Source organism: Acinonyx jubatus, chromosome C1 (genome assembly GCF_027475565.1).
Source record: "Acinonyx jubatus isolate Ajub_Pintada_27869175 chromosome C1, VMU_Ajub_asm_v1.0, whole genome shotgun sequence".
In the NCBI taxonomy this organism is placed as follows: Eukaryota; Metazoa; Chordata; class Mammalia; order Carnivora; family Felidae; genus Acinonyx; species Acinonyx jubatus.
Window position 1 is genome coordinate 217,232,281 of NC_069381.1, and position 19,725 is coordinate 217,252,005.

Here is a 19,725-nt window from a genome sequence, read left to right on the forward strand (position 1 = left end):
ATCCCGCTGGCGACCCCGTTAGTAATTTCCTGCCCTGGTAGCATTAGGTTGAATACTCTGCTTCTTCAGGGGACACACACGCACTACATTTTCTCCTCAAGCCCTGTGTGCCGCCCCCCACACAGAGGTGAGGCAGAGCCCGGGACGCGGCCAGGATTCTGTGTCTGTACACGCGGCAGCTGCTGGCCCCACTTCCTGGAACCTTCTTGCAACTGTTGGGCTCTGGGAGAAGGCAGGTGTGGGCTCCCCGAGAAGTGCTCTCCAGCATGTGCCCCCGTGGCTGGAGGTGGCGTGCCCCACGGCTCGGCTGCCGGAAGAAAGCTCGCCACAGTGCCAGCCTCATCCCTGCTCGGCCCCTGGAGCGCGTGCTTCCGCAGAGGTTCTCTGCCCCTTCCAAGCCTGGCCAGGTGCTCCGCCTGCAAGAGCGACGGCCCGGAGCCCATTCGCTCCCAGCCCGCTCGCCGGTCCGTGTGGTTTATGAAGCCCAGAGAGGCACAGCCCAAACACCCCAAGGTGGAGCAGGGGCCTTGGCGTTCACACCAGCATCTCCCCAGATCCTTTCACCAGCTCCCCTTCTCTGCCCACACACGGGACACACACTCCTGTCTGCATCCGGTCCACGCGCTGGCCGGGTGTCTGCTAACTCTTTAAGTCGATTCACTGTCCACACCGGCCCTAAACGACATCTGAGATGAGGATTGGCTCGCCTGCTCCAGCCTTTCACCGTGTGAGTGAAAAAAGATACGAGATGTCTAAAACGAAAGCATCTGTCCTGGGCCCCCGGAACCTCCTTGTCCACAGCTCTGCACTTTCAGGCATAGCACGATGGGTCTCACGGTCATGTCCCCGCTCCTGCACCCTTGGAACCCTCTCTCCAAGCCCCAGGGACAGCACCCTGCAGCTGCTACCCTTCTGGCCACAGAAATGCCCAGGATGGGGTTTCCAGAGGGATCCATCAACCCAGGAAGGGCAGGGGCAGACAGGTGTCCATGTCCTTGAGTGAAAACTGGAAAAAGTCTATAGCTCGGCCAAGAAACTCTTCTAGTAGACCAAAGAGTTCACAGCATGAGGTCGTGGAAGAAAACCGTCTAAGATCCGTGGTGACCACCAGGAGCTGAACTGTGTCCTCCCCCCAAAACGGTTGTGTTGAAGTCCTAACCTGCAGGACCTCAGAACGTGACTTTATTTGGTGACAGGGTCTCGGCAAGTATAATCAGTTGAGATGGGGTCACGATGGAGTAAGCAGGTCTGAATGTAGCTTCTTCTATAGGAAGAGGCCACGTGAAGTTGAAGCATTGAAGCCGACGGGTCCCCAAGCCGAAGAGGGACAGACATTCCCCCCCAACCTCCAGGAAGGGCTCTCCCCTACGGGCTTCAGAGGGGGCATGGCCACCTGCTGACACCCTCAGACTCAGGCCCCCAGGTCTACGGGAGGATCGTTTTCTGCTGTTTAAGCTGCCAGTCTGTGGTGCTGTGTCACGGCAGCCCTGGTGAGCTGACACGGTGATTGCATAGAAATTTGGAATCATCACCCTAGTCTGAGCTTTCCTTTCCTAGGCTCTTCAGAGAGGCACAGAGAGGTTAAGCGACTTAGCCAGAGTCACACGGCATCAGGGGCAGAGCTGTGGTTAGCAGTCAGCCGCCTGGCCGGGACGGTGGGGGGCGGAGAGGGTGGGGCCCCATTGCTCCCAGCAGCCCAGCCCCAGCCCCCAAGGCAGCCCCCACCCGTCTCACTCACCCACGACAAGCTCTCGGACTTCCTTCCAGCGGATGTGGCTGCCCGTCTCGTGCAGCAGTGTCACGGTTATCCGTCTCTGGATACCCTGCCAGGCACCAGGAGAGAGGACACGGTCAGATGGTCTGGGGGTCGCATGGGGCAGGGCAGGGACACGAGGCGGGCAGGGCCAGGGAGCGCTCCGCACCTGGTGGAGCAGGAAGGTCCCCATGCACGGCATCCCGCCGCGGTGGTCCACCACCGCAGGAATGTAACTAGAAGAGAGAGATGCATGAGGCAAAGCCCCGCCCCGCAGACACACGCGGCCCCCGCCCGAGGAGCCGAAGGGCCACGGCAGGGAAAGCAGCCCCGCCTTCTGGCGGAGGTGAGGTGGTCCGGCCCGGAGCCCAGAGTGCCCCCGTGCACCACCTGGAGCCCTGCCGACCCCGGCAGGCGCTGGGACTCACTCGCCGTTGGCCTCCAGCTCACAGATCTCGAAGTAGACCAGCACGTCGTACTTGCAGTGACAGGGCCCTGGGCAGGGCCGCGCGAGGGTGCTGAGCTTGGTGGCAGGCACTGGGGGAGGACGGGAGAGAGAGAAGCAGCCACTGATGGGAGACCTGACCTGCCACGTCCTGGGGGCACGCTCAGGAAGGAGGCCCGGGGCGGGGAACGCGTCCAGGGTAGCGTGGGCACCTCCCTCCCCCGGGGGTGGACTCAGGAGGGCTCTGTCTACCTGGCTTGGACAGCGGCATGACCCTCGGGAAATGGCGGCGTGAGGGCCTCAGGGGACTGCGGAGGAAGAAGAGCCTCTGTGAGGCGGCTGCAGGTGGCGTCTCTGGGACCCTCCAGCTGGAGAGGGAGCCAAGGGCAGGAGGCTGGCAGAGGGCGGTCACGACACGGTCCGCTCCAAGCCTCCGCCTGACCCCTGCCTCCCAGGGCCTAGGAAAGGCCCCGGGCTCAGGCCCTCCAGCAGCCTGGATGGGGAAGGAGGGCCCCTGGGGACCCCAGACCTTGCCTGGGTGGTCCCACGAGTCCAGGAGAACGGGGCGAGAATGCTGGTTCTCCATCCAGGGGCCTCCAGGACAGAGCCTCCCCTGGCCCTCCCGAGGACAGACGAGGCTCCTGGGGCCACCCCCCTGGAACCAGTACCTCTCATGGCTTTTCTCTTCCTCTACCACCCGGGACGCCCCACTTAGCTCCGGGTCCCCCAGGACAGCTGAGAGGGGGGAAGAGGTGGCCAGAGGCTCCCATACCACAGAAGCCATGTGCCGTTCTCCCTGCGCCCAGGTGGGGGGGGTGGGGACCACAGAAGGGACACCCTGGCCTACCCTCCGAGTCCCCCAGAGGTCACATGGAATGAGGGAGACGGAAAGATATTCCGTCACTCAGTCTGGGGGCCAAGGACTCCGGGGGAAGGGACAGCTGGGCAGTGGAGTGGTGAGCAGGCAGCAGGAGCCGTCTCCCCGTGGGCCACCCGGGCCGTCCTCCCGCCCAACGCCCGCTTCCCTGGCCTGGGGACATGGCCCATACCCACAGGGGTCTGGGCCCAGACGGCAGTACTCTTTAAGAAACTTGCTTTAAGAAACATCCCCGAAGGGATGTCTCTGACTTGCTCTGGGTCCCGCTGACCTTGGGTAACCAGCCGCCCCATCATCAGGGAAAATGGGCATCTGAGGCCCATGCGTCCTGTAGCCGCCCTACCAGGCCTGTCTGGGGCAAGGCCGGCTTCGCTGGCTGGGAGGTGGAGAGGGCCCATGCCCTGCGGGGGCTGGATGAGGTCTGGGAAGGGGGCCCCTAGCCCCCCCAACCCAGGGCTGCTGACCTGAGCACGTCCTTGCAGAGCGGGGGGAACGGGTGCTGCTGGTAATGGCCGAAGACCTCGAACACGATGGGCTGGCTCTTGATGTACTCGATGAAGGACTTGGTCACCTCCACTGCGATCTGGTGGATGAGGAGAGCAGGCAGGAGGCCGCAGCCACGCCACAGTCAAGAGAGGGAAGGAAGGTTGCAGAGGTAAGCGCTCAGCCTCTGTGGAGAACCAGACTGGACACCGCGGCTGCGCCCGACCTCTGCCCATGAAGGGGTGACACTCCTCACCTGGTCCTTCCTGCCCCGCCTCCCCTCCCATCACACCCCTGAAGGCCGGACCCCCGAGAGTGCCCTTTCAGAACACCGGCCTGGCAAGGGGACGAAGGTCTGTGGCCTGGCCTGAGCCTTCCTGGGCCCTCGCCCACTCCCTAAGAGTTATGTGCCCCCCTCCCCCAATTCCTATGTTGTAGCTTGAATGCCCAGGACCTGTGGCTGGACCTAGACTCTTCAGAGAGCGAATCCCAAGTTAGAATGAGGGCATTAGGGCGGCCCTAATGCGGTATGAAAAGGGGAAATGAGGACACAAAGACAGGCACGGAGGGAGGGCTGTGTGAGAACACAGACAGAAGACCGCATCTATCTGCCCAGGAGAGGCCCGGCACGGAGTCCCCCTCACGGTCACCGAAGGAACGACCCGACCCACACTTGCATCTCGGGCTTCCGGCCTCCAAGGCCGAGAGGCAGTAACTTGGTTGTCAAGGCCGCCAGGGCGCGGGCTTTGCTCCGGAGCCCAGGAACGGAGGCTGCACACCCTCACCCCTGGCCCGGCCTCCCTGGCTGAGAAATCACTAGCTCCCTGCTGCCTGAGCGTCAGCACGGGCCAGTCCGTGGGGCCCTTCTGAGTGCGGGGCCTGTGACTGCTTGGGCCACACAGCCCGCACCCACAGGCCGCACCGCTCAGGGTCAAATCCACGCTCCTCGGGGGGCACTCGAGGCCTTGCCCCCCGGCGGCATTCATTATGGCCAAGTGGAGCGCATCTCCCCCCGCTACCCGGCTGGCTGGCCACATTCTCCTGCCTCACGGAGCCACTCCAGCCGGAGTCCCGCTCTTCCCACAGCCAAGCTTGGGACGTGCCCCACCTGCAGCTTCCCCAACCTCTCCGATGCCCTCTGTGTGCCCTGCCTCTCTCTCTTCTTCCCCGGCAGCAGGCCGGCGCCACATGGGGTACCCCGGACTCCCCGTGCTCCTATCTGCTCCCCGGGTTGCCTCTACCCCCAGGTAGCAGCCCACCGAGGCCCCGACTGTCCAGCAGCAGCCTCCACGGCCCTGCCTGGCACCAGAGCCCCCGTGCCCTCACACCCAGGCACCGCCAGCTCACGGCTGGGGCTCAGGACAGGGAGACGGTATGACGGAGAGTGACCACAGCTCGGCTCAGCTCCGGGGAGGCCCCGCAAAGCCAGAGACCCGGGAGGGGGGCAGAGGCGGGGGCGCTCAGGACGTACGTTCTGGACGTGGTAGAAGCCCAGCGGGGGGCCCCTCCCCGTGTTCTTGAGGGGCTCCGTGGAGAAGGCCTCGTCGTGGCGATGGATGAAGCTGCAGAGTTAGAGGAGATGCTCGGCTGGGTGCAGGAGACGGGACGGGGACCCATTCCCGGGGACTGGTGGGGGTCACCGGGGCGCTAGGTGCCCGCCCTGGTCCCCAGCCAGCAGGGGGTGCCGGGGCTCACTTGAACTGGCAGAAGATGTCCGCGTATTCGGCAGAGATGCTGGACGCCTGCAGTACTGTCACACGGAAGGTGAAGGTGCTGCCCAAGCGCAGGTGGTCCAGGGCGGCGTCCAGGGGCCCGTCCAGGGCGCCTTTCTCAGGGCTGTCTAGGAGGAGGCCTTCCGGAGGCACGGCTGCAGGGGGCCGAGGGCAGAGCAACGTGGCAGCACCCCAGAGGCCTGGAGCCCGGCGTCAGGCGGGGAGCCCACGCAGTGTCCTCTCGTGGAAAGGTCTCACAGCCTCCCCGGCCACAGCGGGGCGGGGGCCGTGTCCCAGTGCCCCAGGCCCCGGGGCAGGTGTGGCAACCTACCTGAGCAGGTGTTGTTGTTGACCTCATCAGCCGAGGGCCCTGCCTCCGCACCCTGGCCCTGACCTTCCACGATGCGCAGCTCCTCCTGCGAGGTCCCGGAGCGGGACATCCCCACCACGGGGCAGGACTCGGACTGGAACTGAGTGGGTTGGGGACCAGAGTCAGGGGGAGCCGGCTCCAGGTGAGGCCACTCTGGCCCACTGAGGGCCCCGGAGTCGGGTCAGGGCCTTTGTGGACCCGCGCTGCAGACCTGCCCCCGCCTAGACGGGCGCCCACCTCCCTCGGCCTCTCCTAGGCTGCCGTGGCCTGTGTTGGCTGCAGTGGGAAAGCAGGGGAGCAGTTCAGGCGGGGTGATGGGTGGCCAGGTGGGGGCAGGTTAGGAAAGAGCCAAAGAAGGAGAGGGAAGGAGCCTCCTGGCCTGTGAGCTAAGCCCGGTCTGGGGCCCTGAGCAGGACCCTCCCCCTCCTCCACCCTCTGGCCTGAGAGTAGAAAGGGGAGCCCAGGTGGAAAGCACTTTCCTCTGAGGGAGGACCGGGCCGGGGGCAGCCCGGCACCTGATGTCGAGACAGTGAGGAGGGGCCCTCTAGCTCTCAGTGGGATATTGGCAGAGGGCAAAGATGCTGGTGGAAACAGCATCCAGGAGAGCAAGCCCGAGGAGGGGACAAGGGGGATGGGGTGGAGGCATCTTGGCGTCTGGGGGTGCACACCTGCTCTGTGTCCCGGCCTGCAGCTGAGGCCCAGGCAGGGAAAGCAGATACAGACCCCGGAGAGGCCGTGGAGAGGACAGAGACAGACCCAGTGGGTCAGGGCAAGTCAGACAGTGAGAGACAGGGGGACATGCCACGAGGCCTGGGGCTTGGAAGGAGAGGAAGGAACACAGGAGGCCCCGGGGCCCGCTGCACAGCTGCCCCCGGCGTTCGTGCTGGGCAGCCGGGCCAAACCCTTCACGGCACCTTTTCGAAATGCTGGTCATCAAAGGAGATTTTGGCGGTTCCTGACTGTCGGACGCCAGAGCCGTAATCAGGGGCCTCTTCATCAGCTGAAATGGGGACAGAGCAGACGGTCGGAGCCCAGCTCGTCCCCCAGGGGGAAGTGGCAGGGCCAGGCGGGGTCGCCAAGTGGGGGGAAGGCACAGGAGCCGGAACAGACTCTGGCCCACACGGGGGGATCCCCAGTGCCGCCCACCGCAGCCCCAGAACAAGGAGGACGCGTCCCAGGCACACCGGTCGCCCGCCTGTGCTGTCCTAGGACCCAGGCGGGGCCATATCCTCAGCACAGCCTCCTCTGATGGGGCCACAGCTCCGTGTTTTCAGAACCAGCCTTATGACCACTGCCCATCTCCCTGAGTCCTGGCCACCCCCGCCCTCCCCCAGACTCGGCTGCACCAGCAGAGCCGTACTGGGCAAGACCCCTCCGTGGGGTCCTCCTGATTTTGACTGCACCATCATCCACCCAGACCCCAGGCAGCCCCCGCTCAGCTCCCACGCCTGCTCCCCACACGCCCCCCACTTGCCGTCCTTCATGGCGTCCTGTGCCTTCCCACTGTTTCCCAAGGGACACCCCTGAGACCTGGCTTCCGTCAGCCTCCCCAACCCCAAATCCAGCCACCCCCCTGGGAGGCCTCTCAGATAATCCAGGGGCCCTGACCTCTTCTTCTGGGGCCCCCAGGGGGACGGGGCAAAACCCTGCTGTGCTCTCTACCCCAGCTGCCCAAGGGCCCGGGGCCGGCCCCTCCACTCGGTGCTGAGGGGTCCTGCAAGCTGACACTTGCAGGACAGGTGTGATTTCTGTGACCACCGGAGCTTTTCCAAGTGGCTCCTTCTCCATTGTAGCCACTAGACAGGGAATGTCAGGTGTGGCCCAAATACACACAGCGTCCGCCTATAAAGCAGGCCACTCTGTGGGACCGGCTGCATCGGGGCTCCCGCTGGTCACAAAGGGCCAAGAGCTCAGGGGGACACAGCCCCTCCAAGATGACAGGGACAGGGTCCCCCTTGAGGAATGGCTGTGGCACTAGACGTCCCTAGAATCCCTGTCCTCTGTCCTTTCCCCCATTCAGGGTCCCCGGGGGATCTCGGCACCACAGTGACATGACTGGGAAGCGCTGTAAAGAGTATCTGGAAATTACAGGCTAGTGAGAATTTGACAAAAGAATCCTAAAGGTGTAGCCAAAACTGCCTGAAGTGGCTTCAAGTGGGGTGGGGTGACTCGAGACCCTTTCAGTGGCTGGAGCATTCGGGAGCAGCCCAGCCCCACCTAGTCTGGGAGGAGACAGAAGGAGGCCACGGTGGAGGGGCTGGGGGCCCGAGGGCAGAGAAGGGAGCAACGGCCATTAGAGCACGAACACTAGGCCCTCTCTGGCCTGCAGCTTTCTGGTGGCTAAGCATGCCCACATCTGTGTTCTGGAACAATCTTTCGACACTCCTATTGGGTAGGGAGCTTCAAACGGGATGCCATTTACAGGGAAGCAAACCCAGACTCAAAGGCATTCTGTGGCTCTCCTGTCCCGGGACCCCGGCCGGGGGGTGAGGGGAGGGCTCAGCGGCAAGAGGGTGTCCACCTCTGCAGGCCCACAGTGAGGGGGGTTGTGCACACCCTCTGGGGAGAAAGGCCAGCTCCAGGGAGGCCACGGGGCCTGCAAGCGGGGCACACCGGGGAGTCTGGAGAGAGGCTCTGAGGGCTGTCGTGGCCCCGGTCCGGGCTGCAGTCTGCACACCTGTGCTGGGCTCAGAGACCGCCGGGGAGCGGCCGCTCTGCACCAGGCTGGGGTCTGGAGCCGGTCGGTCTCTGGGTCCACCTGGGGCTGTCTAATGGGAGGGAGGAGGGCCCCCGAACCGAAGTGGGTTCGGACAGCCCTGGGCTCGGCCCGCACAGTCTCCTAGGACCCCGGCCGACCTGACCCGGGAGCGTCTGGAAGGCCGGAGGGCAGAGCTGGGCAGCAGAGGCTTCTCCTGGAGCCAGCAGCCGTGTGCCGGCCGGGAGCCGGAGACACAGAGGCGGCCGGGGGCGCTCCGGCCGCTGCGTGGTGCCCACGGGGCCCTCCGCCCAGGCCGCCCCACACGCACCTGAAGTGGCCTGGACGGCCACGCGGAGGAAGCCCTTCACCTCTCCCTTCTCGCTGACGACGGCCACGCGGTGCACCAGGGGCACGGGGTACAGCAGGTTGCTCAGGTACACGAAGGCCCTGGGGGAAGCAGAGGCCAGAGGTCAGGGCCTCTCCAGCGTGCGCGCGGAGCGGCGCTGGCGGCAGCACGGCCCGGGCTCACGACACAACACTGCAAAGCAGAGCGAGGCGCAAGGCAGCCAGGGCAGCGAGCAGGCGGGACGGACACAGGGCTGTGCTGGGCGGGGGCTGGGGGGGGGGTCCACGGGCCGCGGAGGACACAGGAGGAGGAGGGCGTGCGCAGGGCGGGCAGAGAGGAAGCGCGGAGCGGGGCTGGCACGGGGCGGAGCCCGTGGGGCCATACCCGCTATCAGAGCTGAGGAGGGAGGTTTCAGCCTGCTTCAAGGAGGAGGAGGACCTGGGGACCCGGCCACGCCGAACTAGGACCTCACACTGGCACTGATGCCCGGCATCCCCCTGCCTCCCGCCTCTTTCCCAGTGACCCCTGACCTCGGGGCCCCACAGAGGGCTCCTAAGGTGGAACACAGCTCTCGGTTCCTTCTCGGACCCTTCGGGGAACACGGCGGGTGGGAGCGCACAGTGGCAGCCGACGGGGCAGCAGCCCCGGCCCACAGGGCACCGCCACCCCCAGGGCGCCCAGAGCCCTTCACATCCCGAGTGGCTCTGCCGCGCACCCAGCGAGTGGCAGGCCAGGCCGGCGAGGGGCCACGTCACCCAGGTGTCCACCGAATTCCCGGAGCTGGCCAATGCACAGAGGTCGCACGGGCCGCCCGGACAGAGAGGACTCTGGGAGACCCGTGCCACGCAGCTAGGTGTGCAGGCTGACGCGGAGCAAAATTCCTCCCTGGTCGGGGGCACCCGTCCCGAGGGGACACCTGACACAGGGAAGGCGGCCCACGTGGCCCATCTGGTGAGAACCCGCAGCTCCGCTCACACATCGGCGCAGGACCTGCCTCCCGCCCGGCCCTCCCCTTCCCTCCCGGCATGACCGGCATTGGGCCCAGCTCGGAGGTGCAGATTTCGATAGCCCCAGGCTTCCAGGGGGGATCTTGGGGCAGTGGGGGATCCCAGGGGAGGGGGAGAGCTTGGGCAAGGATGGGCAGGAGGTGTGGGGGAGCAGGTGTAGAGATGGGGCAAGGGAGTCCCAGGGCTTCAGCTGGGGAGAACACAGTGGGGACAGAAGTGAGAGCAATAGGGGAAGTGGGGGAGGGAGGGAGGGGAGGGAAGGTCACAGTCTGAAGGCTATGTGGGTGCTGGCACCCAGATGCACGGCCCAGGGCTGAGCTGGGAGGAGGAGGAGGGGGAGGAGTGGGAGGAGAACGAGGAGGAGGACAGGGAGGAGGAGGGGGAGGAGGAGGAGGAGAGGTATCACCACATCCCCGACCCCTCTTAGCTTGCTTAGAGATCAGACACCACCCAGGCTGAGCCCCTTGGTCTCGCCCCATGCCTCATTTCCTGGAGGAGCCCCTGTGACCACAGGCGTGGGGAAGGGCTGTGCCCCAGGGGCCTGATTCCAGACCCCGGAGCCCCTCTCTCGTGTGGGCTCCAGATCTTGTCCCCCCCACTCCTGCCGGACCTCTGCCTACAGAAGGTTAGAAACCTGAGCAGCGTCCTGGCTCTGCTCTCAAATGTGTCAGCTCTCCCTCAAACGTAGAGGTCCTCTGCGGAGGACCTGTCACCCAGCTGCTTCCCGCTCGGCCCCCACAGCAGCCAGACGGGGCCTGGGGTTCTGACCAGACTCCCACACACCCTCGATGCCAGCCAAGCTCCTGCCTCACCGTTAGCCCTACCGCCCAGCCACCCCCTCGGTCCCGGGGCAACCCCGGTGCTCTCCGCTCCCTCCACAAGTGAGGCCTGTCCTCCTCTCTGTTCCCAGCCCCCATGTCACGTATCTCCTCAGAGCCATCTGTCCCAACCTGCGGGGGGGCGGTCTCTGCCAAGTGTCTCTTGCTCCCTGGGCACCCCCCAGGCCAAGACAGGCACCAGCTGGAGGAAAGGGCTCACTGCCTTCCAGGGCCCGGATGTCCCGCTGGGGCAGGGGAAGCCCCTGATGGCTTTGTGGAGCCCTTCTCTTCGTCAGCAAGGTGCCCTCTCTGAGAATGCCCCAGGGGAGGGCTGTCCCAGGGGAACTCATCACTGAAAAGCATTTGTGTTGAGGACGGTGCAGGTAGGTCTGCCTGACTGCAACAGGGGCGGGGGCTCTCCTGCCCCTGGCCACCCAGCAAGACTGGGCACGGAAGCTGTCGGCAAAAGCCAGCCATGGCCCTGGTCACAAAAGGAAACCGAGACTCAGAGAGCAGAAGCCCCTTGCTTCTGACAGGGTCTGGCCGGGGCTGGCTGGTGAGCCTCTCGCAGCACTCACTTCCGGACAGGGACAGTGCTGGGCTGCCCTCCCTGGGCCCCCGGAATCCTGGCCAAGGGCCTTTGCTTGAATTTGAGGGTGCATGAAGGGGGCGGCCACGAAAGAAAGCGAAGCCTTGAGGTCCAGAGGGGGAAGCAGAGGGAGCCCGGAACTCAGGCTGCGGGAACATGTCCCGACCCTGCTCTGCCCCCTTGACTGGGCCCCCGTCTGGCCAGCCCACCACTCGGGACACAGCTAAGGGGACCAAGCCCGACAGCCCCCAGCTGCAGGGCCCTCAAGTCAGCCCCCACCCCATCTCCCAGCGCAGGGCCCACTGCAGAAAGCCCCGTGCTGGGAGGCAGAGAGGAGGCCCCCAGGGGCCCTGGGCACAGACGCAGGGGCCGCGGCCTGCCCACCCCCATCGATACTTGCCAAGGAACCAACGGGAGGGCCCTCAGAAGCGGAGGAGCACCTCCCACCACAGGCCTGTGAGGGCACAGTGCCCGGCACCAGGGTCCTCAGCCACTATAGCCTCCGGGAAGGAGAGCTGAAGGCTGTTCCCACCCAGGCCACTTCAAAGCCAGGAGTGCCTTCCTAGAAGGCTCTGGGGACCATTCCACGGGGGCTGGCTCTGGGCTCCGGGGCCATCCAGAGTACCGCTCACAGCACCCCAGAGGTGATCCCTACCCCCTTCTGAGCTCTCAGGGTCTGTGCCCCCCCGCTTCCTGACTCTCCTCCCCTGTCCCTAACAAAGGCCAGGACAGAGGGAGACCGAGGCAGAGGGCAGGGCCGGGCCCAGGTCAGGGCAGGCATGCCCAGTCCTGGCTCTGTCCTTAGGGCCTCATGGCACAAAGCCCCTTGCCGTCTTCAGGGTGGACGCTTTCTGCCATGTTGCCAGTCCTCATGTTGCCAGGCTCAAGAACCTGTAGCATCGTGCAGATTTGAGGTTTCCCACGCGCCGGCTGGGGCTGGGCCTCTCGTGTGCCCGAGGCCACAATCACCCCGTTGGTGGGTGGAAAAGTCGTGAAGCCATCCTGGGAGCCTGTGCCTCTGAGCTCACGAGGGGCCAGCACTGACACAGCGGTGCCTCCACGGCCCCGGGCAGCGCGTGTGTCCTCCTCACCCACGACGCGTCTCAGTTCAAGCACCTGCACCTTCCTCGCCTTAGAGCTGTCGGTACCCATCTCCCAGACCCAAAACTGAGGCACGAAGACAGAGGCGGAAGTGCCTCGGGCTGGGAGCTAAGGCCCCAGCTGGGGTTTAAACCCACAGGCTGGCTCCTAGCCCTACTAGGTAGACACCATCGTCCCGCCCACCAGCTCGATCGGCTAATTAACTAGATCAACTTAGGATTTCCTGTCGGGGGCAAAAAAACATCCAAACACCCGTGGCATCAAAAACTGCCATTTCCAACTTCAAACCATTAGACAAATGCAGCCTCGATGTGCTCCCCGGAGGTGGGGCTGCCCAGGGGTGGGGGCCTCGAGGTGCCCCCTGGTTGGAGGTGCAGGACCACACAATGAGGTCGGCCGCGGGGGTCCACGGCCACCCCTCTGCCCCTCTCTGAGCTTCGTAACCCAGCAGTGGCTAAAGCACATGCACACAGTCCCCTGGGGCACCCAGCTGGGACGCTCCCAGAAGGCAAAAGAGAGCACGGTGCCGGCCGCTGGGCCCTCTCTCCCTCCTGCCGCCCCTAATCCCCGAGACCTAATCTTGACACGGTGATGGGCACGTTCGGCCAGAAGGGACCCCTGGGGCCCAGCAGCCACCACCTAGTGGCGGCACAGCCTGGAAGGTCTCCACAAGCCAGGGCTGGAAGAGCCCACGGCCCAGGCAGAGCCCACCCTGGCCGACAGAACCCCGGACGTGAGGGAATAGGACCCTGGTACAGACGCCGGCCTCCCCCCCACAGCCCTACACGCGCCAGACGGCCCGACATCAGCGTCCGTCAGCAAAGGGGCCAGAACAGCCTCAGCACCGCCCCGTGGGCCCCGCCAGCCACGGTGCGCCGGCTGCACAGAGGGGCTCACGGCCTTGCTGGCCCGGGACACGGAGGGCCCCCAGCTGGGAGCCGAGGCACTGGCCGCGCCAGCCCAGGTGACACGATGCGGACGCGCAGCAAGTCAGAATCCTCCCACGCAGAGCCTGGAACACTCCCCTCGGACGGTCCCGCCTCACGCCGCCCCTGCCACCCGTCCCCAGGCCCTCCATCCCTGGCTGCCAGCCCCTCGCCCTCCTCTCTGGGGCTCCCTGCCCATCCAGCTACTGAAAGCGACGTTCCGGGCAGGGAGCATTCTTGGGGGAGGGGGGAACCAGAGCCCCCGGGGCCACTTTTGCTGCCTGGGTCAGCCCGTCCCACCTCCCTCCTTCACCTCGCACCCCAGACCACCAGAGGGAGAGGCCACTGGGGGGCTAACCCTGGCCGTGGGTGAGGAGCCCCCCAGGCTGGGGGGGGGGGCCCGTCCACAGGGGTGAGGGCACCTTGAAGCAGGCTGAAACCCGCCCGGAGAGAGAGGAGATGGCAGAGCGGCAGAGCCAGGGCTGAGTGCGGCGGGAGGGGAGGAGGCAGGGCTAAAACCACGAGGTTGGTGAGGTGCAGAGACGCATGCTGGGGCCAGGAAAGCCTTTCCAAAGGGAGACAAGAGTGGGTGCCCCAATTCTGCTTAAGCTTTGGAGAGAGAGAGCCAGCAGCTACCAGAAGGATAAAAGGAAACCAAAGATGGGGTCCTTCTCAGGGCCTGGGCCTGCACAGCTGCTGCGCGGGAGAAGCCAGTTCTTGCCAAACCAAAAAGATCGGGACATTTCCAGATGAAGCCCTACACAGACCGCCCGCCGTAGGGGGGGCTGGCCTCTCGCTGACGACTTGGTTTGATTTGGTTGTTTGGTAACATCTCAGATCCACAGAAGGGGGAAAGTGTTGGAAGGACCCAGCTCTTTCTGGCTGAGACTGCAGAGCTCACACCCCGTTTCTCCCGGTGCCCTCGCTCCCCTGCGCCCTGAGCCCACGCCTACCTGACACCGGAGCCGCCCAGGGCTTTCTAGAGGCCTGCGTGGAGCCGGCCCCGGGGCTACACCCCACTCTCAGCGGAGCGGGAGGCCCAGACCCAGGGCATCTCGGAGGGCGAGAGCCCACGTGTTTATGGAGCAGGCCAGCACGCCACACCCACGGAAAGCTAGTCGAAGGACTCCACGACATGCGCCCGTGGGGAGCTGCTTCCTTCCAGGAGAAGCTGGTGGGCCTTCAGTCCCGCGTCTGTGCCCAAGGGCTCCTAGTGTGAACCCGTTATCTGGGGGCCAGCCTCGGCCTTCAGCTTCCAGTACTGGGGCTCCGAGGTCAAAACCTGCAGAAACTCCCATTGGCCTAGCCCACGAAAGCCGTCTCCGACTCAGAAAAGGCTGCTGTTGAAACCGTCTTGTGCTTTTTCTATATGTAAAATCAAAATGAGCTGAGTGCCTTACTACAGCAGCTAAGTTTCTAGATCTTTCCTTCCTCTGTTTTGCCTCCATTCCATGGGAGTAAAAAACATGAATGGCAGCTGCATTTGCCCCATCTGCCTGTGGGGTCTGGGCTTCCCCGGGGCCTCCGCTCCACCTCCTGACCTCGGCCTCCCTCTTCCATCCAGAAAGTGTAACAAGCCCTCTCTGCCGAGGGCATTTCCTCGAGGGCACAGGGCCACGTGTGCCCTCTCTCGCCATGACAGCTGGGAGGTCAGGAGGAGTGAACCGTCCTTACTCTCAGATGGAGAGAGGCTCAGGGAGAGGCAAGGTCCACCTGGGCCCCGGCTTCAGAGGCAGACCCTCCCCTGCCAGCTCTTCCTCCCCCCCACCCCCCGCCAGGGTGGCCTCCTTCTCCCAGCGGGGAGCTATTGGTCAATAGCAGGTCAATAGCACGAGGAGGCAGGGGGAAGCGAGGCCGCTGCAGCCAGTGGTGGGTGCACAGACGCAAACCCCCACTCTCCCAAATGCCCCCCAGCGGCCCCGCTCGGGGATTCCTCCCGGGTTCCAGGGCCTGTCTGTACACACAGCTCCACCACACAGCGCCAGACGGCCGTGCTCGGGGAGCACCACCTCTTCTGACACTGGGGCCCGACTCTCCCTGCTGGGCACACTCCAGGATGGCCAGGAGTCCTCTCGCTCCCTCACACCCTCTGCTCGGGGGTCACGCCCTGACGGCGGTCAAATTGTGCCCGCAGCAGTGCTCCTGCGCAAAAGAGCTGGTTCCTTCCCAGCATGCCGTCCTCGACCTCACCAACCTTCCTACTAAACTGAACAGGGGGGGCCGGTCGTAAAACGGGTCCCGGCCGTCGCACAGCGCGTGCTCCGGAAAGACGTCGTCCTGCAGATCCTCCTCCTCCTCCTCCTCCTCCTCCTCCTCCTCCCCCACGCTCTGCTCCTCGGCAGGCTCGGTGGCGTCGGAGTCGGGGCTCGAGAAGGTGGGGGAGGGGGTGAGAGCAGCCATGCGCTCGCTCATGCATGTGTTGAGAAGAGGGTAGCTGTTGCAGCCAGAGATGACTGAACTGAGGTTAGTGCGACAAGACAGAGAGAAGTTAACACCAGCTACTCGCGGGGACGGACAGGGCGGGGGTGGGGGCTTCTGTTTAAACCAAAACCAAACACACAGACCATCAGGAATGCTGCTTTAAAAGACACGAGAACCAAAAGTGCATCCCGTCCCCAGGCTTGGAAAGAAACCACACGTGTGCTCAGGGGAAGGTCACCGAAAGTTCTGGAAAGCAGCCACTGGCGTGATCCTCGCCAGGTGTGGCTGAGGTCGTGTGGGGACCAGGTCACTCAGCCTGACCAAGCCACACATTCACACGCGGAGACACGTGCAACCCGGCGGCCACAGCCCCGCAGCAGGTGTAGGTGGTGATACTGAGACTCCCTCCCCTTCCCGGTCCCCAAATTATAGGGCCCACTGGTCTGTGGACAGGAGTGGCTGGGGCGGGGTGCCTCGGACCCAGGAAGGACGAGGTCAGGGACGTCAAGGTGGGAAAGGGCCTCTCGATGGCTCCCTCCTCATGTCAGGGCCAGGGCCCAGCCAGGGCGCTTGGCCTCAGGAGGATGCCCACTCCCTGCCCCTACCACCTTCTCTCTCTCTCTCTCTCTCTCTCTCTCTCTCTCTCAGCCCAGGGAGGGAAGGAGGCGCCCACCTGCCCACCAGCCGGAACCAGGGAAAGCGGTCGTAGAAGGGGTCTCCGCCAGTCACCACGTTGTCACAGTCCTCGATGACACTGGAGGGCACCTCCGCGGCCCGGTCATACATCTCCCGCATCAGGTCCAGGCGCTGCCTGCAGGGGAACAGGGATCACTGTGGGCCTGGGCGAGCGGCCGGCACGGCACACCTCTGCTGCTGGGGACAGCAGGCTCCACCCGGCTCCGGCCACAGTTCAGCGTCATCCGGGGTTCAGCATGGTTTGCTGACAGGCCCTGCGCAGTCCTCGCAATCTGTCAACCGTGAGCAAGGAGACCTCCAGGTGAGCATGTGCTAAATACTCTCGATGCTGGCCCAGGGACACCACGTGATCTGTGCAGGCAGGATGGGCCGGGAACTGGAGGGGAAACAGAGAGGGCTCCGGCCAGAGCCACGGCGGGGACGCTCGGGGTGGGGGATCCCGTCATAGAGCCCTGAAAGCTCAAGGGAAGGGACGGCAAATCGGTGACGGGATACAGAAACATGACACATTTCAAAAAGTATTATCCCCAGGAAAACCAACAAGTTGTGGAAGAATGGGAACGAAATCGTTTCCCGGTAGGGCTCAGCGGCGATAGGAACGGGCTCGTCCCCGCCACAGCGCGGCCCCGGGGAGGGTGGGGGGCCCTGAGCGTGCGCATCTACTCGCATGAATCTTATGAGAGCGCGTGTACCTGTGTGCGCGTGCGTGCGTGCCAGCATGTGTGTGAGCGTGTGAGCGAGCCATGCGAGAAAGGAGGTGTGCGGGCATCTGTGAGTGTGTGAGGGTATGTGCGGGAGTGTCTGGGTAGGACTGTGTATTTTTACAGCTTTCCTTCTCTGTATTTTAGGGTGTCGGGACATCTGTGGGGCCTTGCTGGCTGGGCCGGTCGGTTCCTGTAGACAGTGGATAAGTCCTGGGTGAGCCCACCTCTCACAAGGAAACCGAAACCACCCCTCACCCCCGCCACCCACCTGTCTGACTCACGCCAAGCCAGCACCCCCTGCCTGAAATCACCCTAGAGCCAGGGACTCGGCAGCCAGGGGCAGGCTCTGTGTGCCAAAGCCCTCCAGAGAAATTCACACCGGACGGTCCCAGCGGTTGGCCCTGCCCTGCCCAGGGCGTGAAGACCCGCACGGAGGCCGCGGACTCGCTTGCTCTGCTCCTGTCTCCCTCCTGATGGCCTGCGCTCCCTCCCGCCCACCCTGGCTCGGCCTACGTGCAGGGCCTCACGTCTGGGGCACCTCGAGCAGCGCTTGTTCGACTTCCCTTGGACGGCATCGCCTGCGCCTCACTCAGTCCCCTTTCTCAGGTAAGAGCCACACGTGGGGACGAGCACGCGGGGAGGGTGCAGGCGGAGCTGGAGAAAAGACGCCTCTCGCAGGGACAGCTTCGCCCCCAGCCCAGCCCCCTCAGGCCCTCACCCGGACCCTCGGACCCTCGTCCCTGTCTTCCCCTGGGATCCCTACAGCCCCAGGGCGGAGAGGCTTGCAGCTGCCGAGCTCTTCTGAGGACATGTCCGCCCGGCGTGCCCTGCCGGCCCCCCGCCCGCCTTCCTGCAGCACCGTCAACCTCATCCGCCCCTTCCTCCCTGGAAGCGCGGTACACTTGACCGCTGCATCCGTAGGAGGAGAACGCCGATTCTACGCTAACGCTTTTGCCTTCTGACCGTAAAAACAACTCCAGCAGGAGGGAAGCGCAGGGACGCAGGAGCGCCACGAACCCGCACCCACCCCTGCCGCCCCCCCTCGCGGCCTGCCCACCACACCTGAGCTTCTCCAGTGTCCAGTAGTGGGTGGCCCCGTTCTTCTGGTCCTGGACCTCCACGGCCACGATGGTGCGCGGGAAGGGGCGCGTCTCCCGCTCTTTGGCAGCCTCTGGGGGCAGCAGGTCCGGCGGCAGTGGGGAGTACAGCGTGTCCGTGAGGAGGACAAACTGGAACTGGACCTGTGGCGGCAGGAGGCGGCCGTCCGTCAGCCCCCGGGGGTGTGCGAGCCGGGCCCCACCTCCGGGCTGCACGCCCCACAGGGCTCACCGGAACCTTCCAGCCAGCAGCCGGAGGGGAAGCTGTACTTGCACCCCGGCTGCTCCCGGAGCAGGGAGGGTGCGCATTCGCCTGGGTCCGTCCCCGGGCCTCCCTCGCTCTGCCCACGGCTGTACGGGGCCCGGGTTGTGGGCGGCGGGGTGGGGGCCCACCTTCTTCTTGAGCTCCACGCTGATGGCATTGGCCTCTTTGAGGAAGATGGCGTTGCCCCACAGCAGGTCCCGCAGAGACGTGAACTGGTACCACTTCCACTTCCGGAAGGCCCACAGCGCCAGCTCACACTCCCTCTCCGTCCACTGGACTGCGGGGACAGGCACGTGCGGTTGTCACGGAAATGCCACCTTACCCCACTCTGGCCCGGGGCCCCCACTTCTGCACTAACTGTCTCGGGCTCTTGGAGGGAAGGAAACCCACAGAAGGATCCGCCCCGGGGGGCGGCCTGAAGGCTCCATGTGCCCCAGAGGGGCTGACCAGAACCGGACATTCTGAGAGTCAGAGAAGCCCAGCGGGGCTGGGGGCGGGGGGAGGGAGCAGCATTGGGGCCACGTGCTCACAGGACAGGCAAGAGAGCACAGTGACCTCCCACCCTGTCCCAGCTCACACACCTTTGTCTACTGTGTCCCCAAGAGAAAGGGAGCAGGGACACCAGGAGGGGCCTGTCCAGGCTCCCAGGCTCCGCCCCTCTCATCCAGGGCTCCTGCCCCGAGGGAAGATGATTCCAGGCAACAGGAGGCCAAGGTCACATCTACACAAAGGTGCTGACCAGAGGGGTCAAGCTGGACGCGCATCCTGTGCCTGACTCCACCCCATCTGCCCTGCCTGTGGGCCGCCCTCGTGCCCCACAGCAATGTGAGGTCCTCCCCCTGAGGTGAGGAGCGGTGACCTAGTCCTGGGAAAGAGCACCAGCCTGTGCAGGCAGGACACACGGCAGGGCGGACGAGCAGACACCACACCCTGCCCGCACCGTGCTCCCCACCACCTGGGCCATTCCTGCCATAACCTGTGTGCATGAGCACACGCCTGTGTGAACACACTGCACGAGCACACGCCTGCGCTTTCCCGCTGCAGCACAGCCTCCCCCAAATCCTGCCTCCGTGGGTGCTTCCCGGGGACAAGGAGGCCTCGCTCCCTGAGGGGCGGGCCGGGGACCCCGAGGGCAAAGGCGCTGACCAGGCGCCTGGGGGCTCCTCGTGCCCAAGACCCCGCCCGGCCCCGGCCCAGAGGCTGCCCCCCCGAGCCTCTCACCCTCGTCCTCCGGCTCCTCGTCCTCCTCGTTTGCTTCAGAGAAGCACCTGGAGCCCATCTGCTTCTGCAGGGCCTCCAGCTTGCTCTCGTAGTCCTGGCCACGGAGGGAGGAGTGTGGGCCCACGTGGAGGCCGGGCCCCTTCACGCCCCGCCCCCGGGCCTGACCCCTTCAGGCTCCCCCAACCCCGGCCCGGCC

At 65.0% G+C, this 19,725-nt stretch overlaps 1 protein-coding gene across 17 annotated transcripts in view; it reads right to left on the reverse strand.

Annotated features, from left to right (window-relative positions):
• KIF1A (kinesin family member 1A) overlaps positions 1–19,725 on the reverse strand; it is a 96,645-nt gene that overhangs the window by 21,428 nt on the left and 55,492 nt on the right. For 8 of the 17 annotated variants that reach the window (XM_053216052.1, XM_053216053.1, XM_053216060.1 and 5 more), the window contains 15 exons: positions 19,530–19,623; positions 18,437–18,585; positions 18,009–18,187; positions 16,220–16,357; positions 15,320–15,583; positions 8,667–8,785; positions 6,555–6,640; positions 5,602–5,740; positions 5,254–5,425; positions 5,030–5,120; positions 3,540–3,658; positions 2,451–2,506; positions 2,182–2,290; positions 1,923–1,989; positions 1,739–1,823 (listed from right to left, as the gene is read on the reverse strand). In XM_053216052.1, the coding sequence (XP_053072027.1) occupies positions 1,739–1,823; positions 1,923–1,989; positions 2,182–2,290; positions 2,451–2,506; positions 3,540–3,658; positions 5,030–5,120; positions 5,254–5,425; positions 5,602–5,740; positions 6,555–6,640; positions 8,667–8,785; positions 15,320–15,583; positions 16,220–16,357; positions 18,009–18,187; positions 18,437–18,585; positions 19,530–19,623 (1,867 nt within the window). The remainder of the gene's footprint in view (positions 1–1,738; positions 1,824–1,922; positions 1,990–2,181; positions 2,291–2,450; positions 2,507–3,539; positions 3,659–5,029; positions 5,121–5,253; positions 5,426–5,601; positions 5,741–6,554; positions 6,641–8,666; positions 8,786–15,319; positions 15,584–16,219; positions 16,358–18,008; positions 18,188–18,436; positions 18,586–19,529; positions 19,624–19,725) is intronic. The other 9 variants (XM_053216066.1, XM_053216065.1, XM_053216064.1 and 6 more) reach the window with 2 other exon arrangements.